General features: G+C 49.0%; 1 protein-coding gene across 1 annotated transcript in view; it reads left to right on the top strand.

The window, feature by feature from the left end:
• Nucleotides 1–2,251: 2,251 nt before the first annotated feature.
• Nucleotides 2,252–13,045, top strand: part of LOC144736552 (potassium channel subfamily T member 1-like) — a 68,037-nt gene continuing 57,243 nt past the window's right edge. The window contains exons 1-6 of the mRNA XM_078619102.1: nucleotides 2,252–2,259; nucleotides 2,619–2,698; nucleotides 7,558–7,660; nucleotides 9,336–9,392; nucleotides 11,622–11,757; nucleotides 12,513–12,572. Of these exons, the coding sequence (XP_078475228.1) occupies nucleotides 2,252–2,259; nucleotides 2,619–2,698; nucleotides 7,558–7,660; nucleotides 9,336–9,392; nucleotides 11,622–11,757; nucleotides 12,513–12,572 (444 nt within the window). The remainder of the gene's footprint in view (nucleotides 2,260–2,618; nucleotides 2,699–7,557; nucleotides 7,661–9,335; nucleotides 9,393–11,621; nucleotides 11,758–12,512; nucleotides 12,573–13,045) is intronic.

The following is a 13,045-nucleotide window of genomic DNA, read 5'->3' as shown; positions in this document are numbered from 1 at the left end:
TCGGGCAAAAGCGACACGACAAAAGGAGCACCTCGGATAACAATGAGCGACATCACCGCTGTCATTTGGATGGGAGCGTCGTGGCGCGTTGGTTTAAGCCAAGTTTGCCGTGAACCCGGCGGCCTGAGTTCGATTCCTGGCCCATCGCTCGCAATCGTTGGTGGCGAGCGACAGACGAAATTCTATTTTAGCAAGTAAGGCACAATGTAGCTCTTTCTCAGACGCGACCTGGCTATCAAAAATGACAGCTCAACCAAGTGGCTCATCGCGTGAACATTTCTCGCAGCCGAATACTCGAATTGCACGTCGATTCTAAACCTGTGGAGGGAGAGAAAAATCCATGCGACCACGGGAAAAACTAAAAATATACAGCAGCAGGCGTCAGAATTGGGATCGAACTCACGACCTCCTGTATACCAGGCGAGGTAGTTAACATCTCCTAGCCACCGTGGTGATGATGAGAGAAAGACACGCAAACTCCAAATATACAGCAGCAGGCGACAGGGTTGGGATTGAACTCACGACCTCCTGTATACCAGGCGAGGTAGTTAACATCTCCTAGCCACCGTGGTGATTATGAGAGAAAGACACGCAAACTCCAAATATACAGCAGCAGGCGACAGGGTTGGGATTGAACTCACGACCTCCTGTATACCAGGCGAGGTGGTTAACATCTCCTAGCTACCGTGATGATGAGGGAGAGACACGCGAACTCCAAATATCCAGCAGGCGACAGGGTTGGGATTGAACCCACGACCTCCTTTAGACCAGGCGAGGTAGTTAACATCTCCTAGCCACCGTGATGATGAGAGAGAAAGATACATGCAAACTCCAAATATACAGCAGCAGGCGTCAGGGTCGAGATCGAACCCACGACCTCCTGTAGACCACGTGAGGTGGCTATAGCCTCAGTGACGCACAGACGCGTCACGAGGCACCCACAACACCCCACGGTGGCTGAGCCCATCGGTTGCTGTGACACTGCGAGCCCTCTGGCTACCTCCCGTGTACGGATCGAAGATCGAGTCCCGAAGGCGAAGCTGCTGTGTGCCGAGGGGCCAATCGCACACCGTCAAACAATGAGGGTAACACAATGCCATGCTGTAAACAAAGTCAACACCGCAGCAGAGCGCTTGCGCGGTTCATTGTCGTTGCTCGTCGCTGATGACAACACGTTTGGCGCAGCGCGATTGTGTTGTACGTATGCAGAACTTCTTTCGCACCGTACGTAGACAAGCGTGATAATCGGAGATGCAGTGTTGAGTCTATGGGCAGTGTTGAGTTAATGGGCAGTATGTGTGCATGTTGAAGGAAGGACAGCAAACTAAACACAATTTATGCAAAGTATTATGATAAGCACAATATTGATGGACATTCTAATAAACGCCCACTTAAATTATTACTACGTGGGGAGGAAACCACAGCCGGTGGCCGTGAACTGTTCAACGTGTAAACATTCAATTCACGGCGTCGCCAATTCGTGTGTTTGGCAAGGAAATGTGATCTCCCTCCCCAGCACGCGTGAGGTTGTGGGTTCGATCCCAGACCCTGGCGATGCCTGTTGTATATTTGGAGTCCGCGTGAACTCCCTTGATCTCTCTTCGCCTGTGGTTACGGCAGCGTGGATCGTTCTCCGGTTTTTGCCACATTTCGGATGAACGCGCATTCACATTAGTTGGCTGCTGCTATAAGTTCCCACGTGAAATGACGGCGACAAAGACGACGACGATGATGATGATGATGATAACAGCCACTGCGATGACGAAGCCACTGTCATCACGCATACGGCCAAGTTGGATGACCTCTGAAAGAAACAAAAAAGGTGCCATTAGCTCAGTGGGACTTTATCCTGGTCAAAATAACATTTAACAATAACAACAAAAGCATTTCGCGCTTGGGAGATGCGAGCGCGAGACACTCCATCGAGGCGGTGGGCCAGGCGACCTGACACAGTGGCCGCGTCTGGGACGCTGAGCCACTCACCGCCGAGATTCTGGCTTTCAAGTCACCCGCGATTCGATCGCTCAAACGCAGCGGTTAACACGGCGATTGCAGGGCCGGCGACCGTTAGCTGTGTGAGAAGGGTAGGGGGGGGGCCTCGAGCTTGACACGGGAGGAGATCAAGGCCCAGAGACAAAGATCTACCCCCCAGTATGGCCTTTTGAACTGACTCTTTGCGGCAAGTGCTGTTCGCGGTCACCTGTGGACGCAAGCACTTGTGGGCGCCCGGGGTCCGCCTTCGCATCCCCCGATGCTGATGTACCAGCTACCCATTCTAAGGGCCGAGCCGACCTAGTGGAGTCCTGGGACCAGTTTAACGCGTAGGCTTTCGCGACCAATATTATTCATAATAAAGGTGTTTAGGTTAGATCGCGTTATTTATAAATGTGTCGTAACCCTCCACCACCCGACACGGCCAAACAGTAACAAATGTGTCACGTTTACAAATGACAAATAGTTCACTACTTTAGCCCACCGGTGTGTTGAAGAGTGAATCAACATCATTTAAAATTCGAGTACGACGTTTAGCTGGTAATTACATCCAACTTCATCGGGCAATTTTCCAGTTGCGAGGTGTTTCACAATGTATGTGTTGTTGTTGTTGTTGTTCCCCCCAGGGTGCATGTGAAGTTCTACGTGCACGAAAAGACGTTCAAGGAACGCTGCAAACTTTTCTTCATCAAGAACAAGCGATCGAGTAAGGTTTTGCCCTGTCTTAGAGATCATCATCATCATCATCGTCACCACCAGTGTAATACAAATGTGTAATCGATAGCCCCCATTGTATTTATCCGTATCGCCGATAAACTACAGGGGGGTTGTTTGGCCATACTTCACCACGCTGGCCAGTGCAAGTTGACGGAGGCCCTGGAGCCATAGTCACGGGAGACAAGGTTGCACGGTACAGAGACTCCTCTATTTAGGAACGAGTTAGGTCCCAGAGTTATGTTCATAAGTCCATTTGTTCGTAAGTCCAACTTAACTCCTGTCGAATGCAAACTTGCTGTACGACTTGTACACTAAACATGGGGAATGGTTTTTAACGTTGTATAATCTCCTGTTGATGTAGATGCCACTGCTTCTTCATGTTCTGCAGATGTAGATTCCACTAGTTCGTCATGATTCTGTAGATGTAGATTCCACTGGTTCTTCATGTTATTAAGATGTAGGTGCCACTGGTTCTTCATGTTCTGCAGATGTAGATGCCACTGTTTCTTCATGATTCTGTATATGTAGATTCCACTGGTTCGTCATGATTCTGCAGATGTAGATGCTACTGGTTCGTCATGATTCTGTAGATGTAGATGCCACTAGTTCTTCACGTTCTGTAGATGTAGATGTAGATGCCACTAGTTCTTCACGTTCTGTAGATGTAGATGCCACTGGTTCGTCATGATTCTGTAGATGTAGATGCCACTGGTTCGTCATGATTCTGTAGATATAGATGCCACTGGTTATTCACGTTCTGCAGATGTAGATGCCACTGGTTCTTCATGTTCTGTAGATGTAGATGCCACTGGTTCTTCATGTTCTACAGATGTAGATGCCACTGGTTCTTCATGTTCTGTAGATGTAGATGCCACTGGTTCTTCATGTTCTGTAGATGTGGATGCCACTGGTTCTTCACGTTCTGCAGATGTAGATGCCACTGGTTCTTCACGTTCTGCAGATGTAGATGCCACTGGTTCTTCACGTTCTGTAGATGTAGATGTCACTGGTTCTTCACGTTCTGTAGATGTAGATGCCACTGGTTCTTCACGTTCTGCAGATGTAGATGTCACTGGATCTTCATGTTCTACAGATGTAGATGCCACTGGTTCTTCATGTTCTGCAGATGTAGATGCCACTGGTTCTTCATGTTCTACAGATGTAGATGCCACTGGTTCGTCATGATTCTGTAGATGCCACCATCGCCAATTATTGCGTGGCGGTTGAACTTACGACTCTCGGTCCAAACAGGTAACGGGACATATAGGACCAGGTTTGTTCGTATCTCTTAAAGTCCGTAAGTCGAACGTTCGTAAGTAGAGGAGTCCCTGTACGTAAAACCGCCAAACCTGGTGCGAGTTGACGAAGGCCCGGGAGCCATAGTTGTACGGTACAACAGTTGATTTTGGTTCTTCTGCTCTGTTTTGTGTCTTGTTTGATAGCGGCGAGGTGGTATTTTAGTCACTAAAACAAATCAGTTGTGATGTGTCTGAATGAATGCTTGTAATTGGCAGCAATGATGGAATGGGCACATTCGGGAAAATGCGGCCCTGTTTATGAGTGTCATAATTGTTTGCATTTTATAGCTACCTGCCTTGAGCAATGTGCTTCTAAAATTTCCACTGAGTACACAAAAACAAAAGACAAAGATCTCCGGTATAGTCTTAACAGACCGTTGGGGCAAGTGCTGTGAACGAGCACCTATGAAGGCTGGCACTGCACATCACGCCCGACTGCTTTTTTTTCCTCAGTGGCGATGTTTACACACCGCACAGGGTCCTCATTTGAGGCTGAGTCGACTTAGAGGAGGCACAGAACCGGTTCAGATAATTGTCACTGGTGTTGGCCATGAGCGGGAATAGAACTCGGTTACCGGGTTCGTAGTTTAGTCCGTTAACCGCTACACTACTGCTCCCCACACACGCACGCTCACACAGGTACAGATACATACACGCGCACGGGTTGGCTGCACTTGCAGATATAACGTTTGCAGCGTTGAATATTAATGAAAGGTCACTAAGGGGCTATGCAAACATTGCCACGGCAATTAATTTGACACTTTAATGGAACGTATAATATAAAAGTGCGAACGTTCGAACGTTGACCGCTGCCAAGGTTGACGAGGACAAGGCTTAGGTCCTGAACCCACACAAGCCCTGCGTAGGCCGTAGGGCCTCACGTGGCCACGAAACCTACAGGTCATATTGCCGTGATCTCCCCTGACTCAAATGCATCCTGTTAATCAAGGACAACTCCGAACACAGACCCGGTGGCACTTGTGACCAATTGTGGTGTTGCCATATTGTTGTGGCATGAAATGTGCTCCATAATAGTGTTTTTTTTTAGGGATAGAGCTCGTAAATATAAATGTGTCGTTAAACCCGCCACCACCCTAGACAGCCAATTGGTAAGGTCATGTCACGTAAACAAAATGTGCCAATTTGTTACTAGTGTAATGTGAGGATATATCTGGGTCGCTGATGGATCACAACTCGTCACGATGATTGGCTCTGCCGGTCCTGGTCCATAGCCAATGGGGGAAGCCTAGGGGCGTGGCCCTGACATAATGGAAAGGTGACAGCTGTAAGTAGAGGATTGGTTCTGCTGGCTTTAGCCACAGCCAATGGGGAGACGAGTCAGGGGCGTGGTCCCGGGAGCCTACGATGGAGTCTGGAAGATTCCATAGAGGCTAACCAGGATTGGTGGAAAGGTACCACATGACCCGGGTATTAAATAGGGGTGGAGACGAACAACACGTGGTCAGAACTGGAACGAGCGGAGGGAGAGGCCACGCGAGAGCGGGGGTCCAGGCTGCCACGTGGCAGCGCGCGTCTCTCTCTCTATCCCTCTCACGCTGTCTGTCAGCAGCGTGAAGGAGTGTTGTAATGAAAGACAAATAAAGACCGGATTCTAGAAGTCGCTTCCACGACCTTTATTACACTAGTACAGCACACATAGGTGTGTTGGAGAGTACACCCACAACATTTACAATTTGAGTACCCTGACGTTTCGCAGGTAATTACAACCGGCATCATCAGGCTACAGCCAGAGTTGTGGATAAATCCTCCTGTTTCGGTTTGAAATAGACGGGGATAAGTGTGATGTCGTCACCTGTGAATCAATCAGGTGTGAAGTCCAGTGGTGGGGGGGATGGGGGGGTGGGTTAATGTATTAATATAATTTACAATTTCCGGAGGGGCTATTCATAGGGTAATCAACATACATTATGCAAGCGCATTATGGAGCAACACAATGCATGTACATCCTGCCGTTTTTGGTGCAAAAAGATCGCACTACGTGTGGTGACCTGTTTCGGCATGCTGTTAAACAATAATGGAAAGAAGAACATCCCAATACTGTTTTCTTACAGCGTCACGTGTGGATTTCACAACGGCAATTGGGTATATAACGCGATCGAGCGAACAGAACTACGTCGCAGCACGAGTCGGAACAAGCGGTCATAACATGCCTGCATCGGTGTAGCATCACCGTATAAGGCATTGGGATGCTGCTGGATGCTTCTAGAAGCTACCAACGTGCCTCAGTCTTTGATCGGCCTGCGTATGCATCTCACGTGTTATTGCGGACTGTGCTTCACCTCCTACATTATATATTATTTATTATAATGCGTTTTTTTCATGAAGCCGGTTCTTCAGGAACGCAACTACTACCGCCACGTTATAGGAGAACAGACTGTGCATGCGAATTTGTCATCATTAGTGGAATTTTGTTGTTATTATTTGCAACTTACAAAAGCCAGGAATTGTAATGCTCCCTGGAAGACTTGAATCTTTCCCAGAATAACTTTTGTCAAAAAGAGCAACAGTCTAGGAAACCAGGACAGTGGTAAGAGGGTCACCACTGGTCCGGTTTTGACCAGGACAGTGCAGGAATAGGAATTTGTGCTCGGGTGGCTGGAATAGGTTTGTGCTGAGATCTGGTGGCACCATTGCCACAATGGAATTTCGTTGCAGTTTATGGCACAGTTGCGATAATAGACCTGCTGCTGAAGAGAATGGATTGGTGGGGGATGATGAGATATGGTCCGAGGTGTGAAGACTGGAATTGGTGGCTGGCAATGAGGAGACAGTGATGAGGGGGAGGAAATCGAAGAGGTGACCATGAGGGTAAGAGGGGGCATCGAAAAGGTGATGGGGGCGGTGAGAGCTGTGGATGCAAGAGGGAGCTGTGGATAGAGAGGAGAAAGCTGTGGATGGACGGAGCTGTGGATAGAGAGGAGAGAGCTGTGGATCCAGGAGGGAGCTGTGGATAGAGAGGAAAGAGCTATGGATGAAGGAGGGAGCTGTGGATAGAGAGGAGAAAGCTGTGGATGGACGGAGCTGTGGATAGAGAGGAGAGAGCTGTGGATGAAGGAGGGAGCTGTGTGTGACGGAAAAGGTGGAATAAAAGGACTGGAACTCATTCCTGTCTCTGCGTGTTGGCGAGAGTGTCTGCTATAATTTTATGGGACTGCCCTGTGCATAGGATGCTGTCCACTGTCTCTATGTCCCCTATAGTAGTGGCGGTGGTATCAGTGGTGGTCGTGCAGCGGTTAGCATGCTGCGCTATAAACCCGGCGACTTGAGTTGAATTCCCACTTACGACCAGTGTCAGTGACGGATATTTGAACTGGTCCTAGGCCTCTCCTCTAGGTAACTGTTGCGGTGTGCAAACATCAGCAATAGGGAGACAAAGTCGGCCGGGCGTGGTGGTGGCTACCCATCCCCTCGTGTGCTGTGCCGGCCTCCGTAGGTGCTACTCATGGACAGCACTTGCCCCAACAGTTTGTTAAGGCTATATGGGGGGGGGGGGGGGTGGGATCATTGTCTGCGACTTCGGTGTGTGCAGGCCTCCGCATCCGCGTGTTCAACTTCGCGCTCAAGGTGCTGACGTGCGTGCTCTACGTGTGCCGCGTGGTTCTGGACGACCCCAAGGACAATGGCTACGGCTGGTGAGACGGGTCCGTGGGGCTCCCGACGCGGTCGCTCCGACCCCCGGTCCGAAATCCAATTCCGCAAAACAAAAAACCTAGAAAACTGCGAACCATGAAAAACAATGTCAGCGCGCGCATGTGAGTGAATGACGGGCACATCTCGGTGGTGTTAAACAACACCTCCCCCCCTACCTTTGGGGTGGATCCACTCGCACCCAGCTCAGATCGTTTGCAGTGTTTTCACCCGGGGGGTGACATTGACGTCTATCTTGTGCAATTGCACCAGATTTGCCACTCACTTGGCGTTCCGACACACGTGGCAGAGGCCGACACGTGGACAGCAGTGGAGCATGCGAAGTTCGTGTCTGTGTCACGAGGCTGACTGCTGATGAGATGCACAAAAGGTTGAAGCCAGGCCGGAGTGGTTTCCTGCGTAACCAAATGCCGCTGGAGTGAAATAGGCTGACGCAAAGCCAGTAAGCTGACGGACTTAAACATATAAATTTGTATTCATATCTAGAGGCACATTTATACATGTTATTTCCCCATAATGTTCCCTGGCAATGCATAGCGAGTTTGCGGTTGGTAACTTTACATAAACACCTGGGAGCCACACTCTTTGGTTCTTTCGGTAAAGGCACGTAGGTATAAAATAAAATAGATCACGACGTTTTGGCGCAACACAAGCGTCCATCATCAGGTGGGAAAGCATCGTCTGCTGCTGAGGCAGATTGTTTTAAAAGGTTTGAAATGGGTGTAGCTCAAGGGTTATAAAGAAGTGGCCGGGGTTAGTGATGTTAATGTGAGAAATTAGCATGTAACTGTAAGATAGGGCACGGAAGTGGCTATGTTACCTGGGAGTGCGTGAAGTCCATTCAGTGTCGGGAAAAGATGGACAGTGATTTATGTCTGAAATGCAGAAGTCCTGCTCGCCAACGTGCTGTGCAAAATTACAATAGCCACTTGAAGATGACACTGACGATTACCCACTCACATCTCTGCCCACATCTCTATGCACCTTCTCTCATATCTCTAACCACGTCTCTACCCAAGTCTATACTCACCTACTCACCAAGGCCGTAGCCATGGAGTCAACATTGGGGGGGACCAAATCTTCCAGGGGGTCTGGGGGTCCCAACCCAGAAAAATATCTAAATGTGAAAACTAATTTCCTGCCTAAAATATTAAAAAATTCACTAACACATGTGATGGACTTTTTATTTATGTTTTACAAAAATGTCTAATAGTGCATTGTATTACATTGCTCTGTTTTTACTTTTTTACCATTTCTTGTTTCTTTGTATGTAATGGCAGAGATTAGGGATTAATAAAGTACAACCATAACCACAATCATATGAACAGAAATATATGCATTGATTTATATGAAGACAAGTCCAGATATTGTGGCCAAGGTTTAGCAAATTGTTATTTTTATTTACATAGCATAGCAATTTTTTTTATAGCAATATATTGGGGGGGGGGGACATTTTTAGAATTTTTGAATATTGGGGGTGATGTGTCCCCCCAAATATATATTATAATTACGGCCTTGATACTAACCACTCTCTCCACGTCTCTACCCACCACTCTACCCATTCTATGAAGAAGGAGGATTGTTGATGTTGTTTGTGTGATGACATGAGGGAGTTTGAGCTGTTCTTTTGTGTTTGTCGTTGTTGATTTGTTTGTTTAGCTGGGAATGCCCCAAGCAGAACTTCACGGAATTTGATGCCAACGCCCCAATTAACTGGTAAGAGGTGGCATATATGAAATAGATAGGTGAACAATCTTAATGACAATACAGAGACTCCTCTACTTACGAACATTCGACTTACGAACTTTCAGATACACGAACAAACCTGTCCGTACGTCCAGTGCCCTGTTTGGACCGAGAGTCGTTAAGTTAAACCGCCGCGCAAAAGATGGCGGTGGTATCTACATCTTCAGAACATGAAGATTCAGTGGCATCTGCAGCTACAGGAGATTATACAACTTTTAAAGCCATTCCCCCTGTTTAGCGTACAAGCCGTGCAACACGTTTGTAGTGGACAGGAGTAATGTTAGACTTACGAACAGATCGACTTACGAACAGACCTCTGGAACCTAACTCGTTCGTAAGTAGAGGAGTGCCTATATATAATCATTATTTCCTGCTCCTTTGGTCAATCCACTGCTGGATGAAGGCCTCCCCATTCCGCGTCGGTTAGTTTCTCCCTGCTTTAAATTACATTTGACCGGATAATCCCGTGGCACGGAGGCGTCATCTCCTTGGCATCTGTGTCCAGGGGGCGCCGATTGGCACACGCTCAGCGAGCACACGCGATGACGCGTACACACACGCGCACACCAACCATTCGCCACTCAGCGACGTAACCAGAGCACCTGCACCGGGCTAAGGGGCCGTCCATAAATGACGCGACGCACCTGGGGGGGGGGGGACAGACATTTGTGACGATGTGTGACGAGGGGGGTTTGAGAAACGTGACGCAACTTTAAATAAATATAGACAACACGTTCTATTTAATTAAATAAACTTTTTACTAAATGTTTTCTCCTATAACATCAGAGTGCAGCGCCACATTAAATACGCACTACAATGCCAATAGTTTAAATCGATTTGAAGCATTTTTTTTGGGGGGGGGGGGCAAAGTTTTGTGACGTCATATTTGAGGGGGGGTCTAACTTTTTGTGACGTCGTGTGACGAAAGGGGGGAGTCAAAAATCGTCCAAAATCGCGTGACGTCATTTATGGACGGCCCCTTAATGCACCATGAGGCCACGTGAAGTGTCGATGGCTCGTTGGCAGGAGGACACGGGACAGTGCCACGGGTTGACTGAGATTACTTGCCCCCCCATACGGTGCCAACTTACTGCGCTTTAGACGTTGTTGTGAGCGCCGCTCCTCCACCCTCCCCACTGGGAGGGCGACTGCCCTCCAACTGTCCAGTGGCGTCTTTCACGAGCCTCCTCCTCCTCTATAGAGGCCCATTTTGACACCGCCACTAGCGGTCATCAGCAAGTCCACTGAGCTCCACTAAATCCTCATGTACCCCATCGGCTCCATCTTTTCCCCAACCCATGTGGTGGCTAGGCATGTGGGCTACTTGTATACACACAAAGACAAAGATCCCCCGTATAGCGTAAACAGACTGCTAGGGCAAGTGCTGCTAGCGAGCACCTTTGAAGGCCAGAACGGCACACGAGGGTGTGGGTGGCTAACACCACGCCCGGCCGCCTTTGTCTTCCAAGTGTTTTACACACAGCGCACCAGGTACTCATTTGAGGCTGAGTCGACCAAGGGGGGGAGGCCCTTTCAGATAATCGTCACCGGTTTTGGCCGTGAGCGGGAATCGAACTCGGTTCTCTGCCAGGTTCGAAGCGCGGCCCAAAACTAACCACGACACCACCGCTCCCCATGCACACACACACGCACACACACACGCGCACACACGCATACACACACACGCACACACACGCTCGTGTATGTGTGTCGTTAAAATGTTAAATGCTTGTGCACCACGCGAGAATGCAATTCGCTTGTGTCGGGGAGGCTTTGCAACGACACATTTGGCCAAATCGTCACTTGGCCTAAGGGGGCGTCCATAAATGACGTCACGCACCTGGGGAGGGGGGGTCAGACATTTGTGACGATGTGTGACGAGGGGGGGGGGTTGAGAAATGTGACGTCACATAAAAATGCGCAACTTTAAATAAAAATAGAATTGTTATAACAACACTAATTGTTATAACAACATTAATACAACATCAGAGTGCCGCGCCACATTAAATACGCACTACAATGACAATAGTGTTAAGCGATCTGAAGCATGATTATAAAAAAAATGGAAATATGGTTTTGGGAGGGGGGCAGAGCTTTGTGACGTCATATTTGAAGGGAGGGGGGGTCGGGCTTTTTGTGACGTCGTGTGACGATGTGGAGTGGGGGTTGAAAATCGTCCAAAATCACGTGACGTGATTTGTGGACGGCCCCTAATACAACAACAACATCGGTGACGGATCGAGAAGTCGTGGTTCCCGTTGTGGGTCTGTCTGCCTGTACCGGCAGGTGGCTGATCTGGTGGGTGGACAGGGGAATGTTCTTCTGGGTCTCCCAGGTGAGCGGGCGACACTGAGGGCGCCGTCACAATCACCACCACCACCATAATCGCCACCATCGCCTCCACCATCATCATCATCATAAAAGCCACCACCGCAACCAACATCATCGCCAGCACCATCATCACCACCACCATCACCGCCACCATAATCACCACCATAATCGCCACCATCGCCACCACCATCACCACCAATATCACCTTCACCATCCACACCATCATCATCATGAAAGCCACCACCACCATCGCCAGCACCACCATCATCACCACCACCATCATCGTTAGCACCACCATCAGCACCAATATCACCTTCACCATCCACGCCATTATCATAATGAAAGCCACCACCACCATCGCCAGCACCACCATCATCACCACCACCATCATCGTTAGCACCACCATCAGCATCATCACCACCATCACTGCCACCATCGCCACCACCATCACCACCAATATCGCCTTCACCATCCACACCATCATCATCATGAAAGCCACCACCACCATCGCCAGCACCACCATCATCACCACCACCATCATCGCTAGCACCACCACCATCACCGCCACGATAATCGCCACCATCGCCACCACCATCACCACCAATATCGCCTTCACCATTCACATCATCATCATCATAAAAGCCACCACCACCATCGCCATCACCACAATCACCGCCATCATTGCGAACACCACCATCACGGGCCAGGCAGTAATGAAAGTCGTCGTTCTCAACGCCCGCCTTTGTTCAACTCCTGCAGGTGGCTCTGGCCATCATCAGCCTCCTTGAAACGATGCTTCTCATGTTCCTCAACTACAAGGTGAACTCGACAATATACAAAGTACACGTGCGTGTCTGTGTGTACACATGTGTCTGTGTGTGTACATGTGTCTGTGTGTGTACATGTGGCTGTGTGTGTGTACACATGTGTCTGTGTGTGTGTACACATGTGTCTGTGTGTGTGTACATGTGTCTGTGTGTGCATGTGTCTGTGTGTGTGTGTACATGTGTATGTGTGTGTGTACACATATGCCTGTGTGTGTGTATGTACACATGTGTCTGTGTGTGTACATGTGTCTGTGTCTGTGTATATGTGTCTGTGTGTGTACACGTGTCTGTGTGTGTACATGTGTTTGTGTGTGTCTGGGATGCTTCGCAACGACACATTTAGCCAGATCGTTAGTGAGGAGCGGTGGTGCGGCGGTTAGCGCTGCGCTGCACTACGAACACGGCGACCCGAGTTCGATTCCCGCTCACGGCCAACACCGAGTGATGATTTTCTGATAGGTTGAC

This window comes from Lampetra planeri, chromosome 61 (genome assembly GCF_965212315.1).
Source record: "Lampetra planeri chromosome 61, kcLamPlan1.2.h2, whole genome shotgun sequence".
NCBI classification, from domain to species: Eukaryota; Metazoa; Chordata; class Hyperoartia; order Petromyzontiformes; family Petromyzontidae; genus Lampetra; species Lampetra planeri.
The sequence above is the reverse complement of the archived record's forward strand: the minus strand, read 5'-3'. Positions and strand labels throughout refer to the sequence as shown.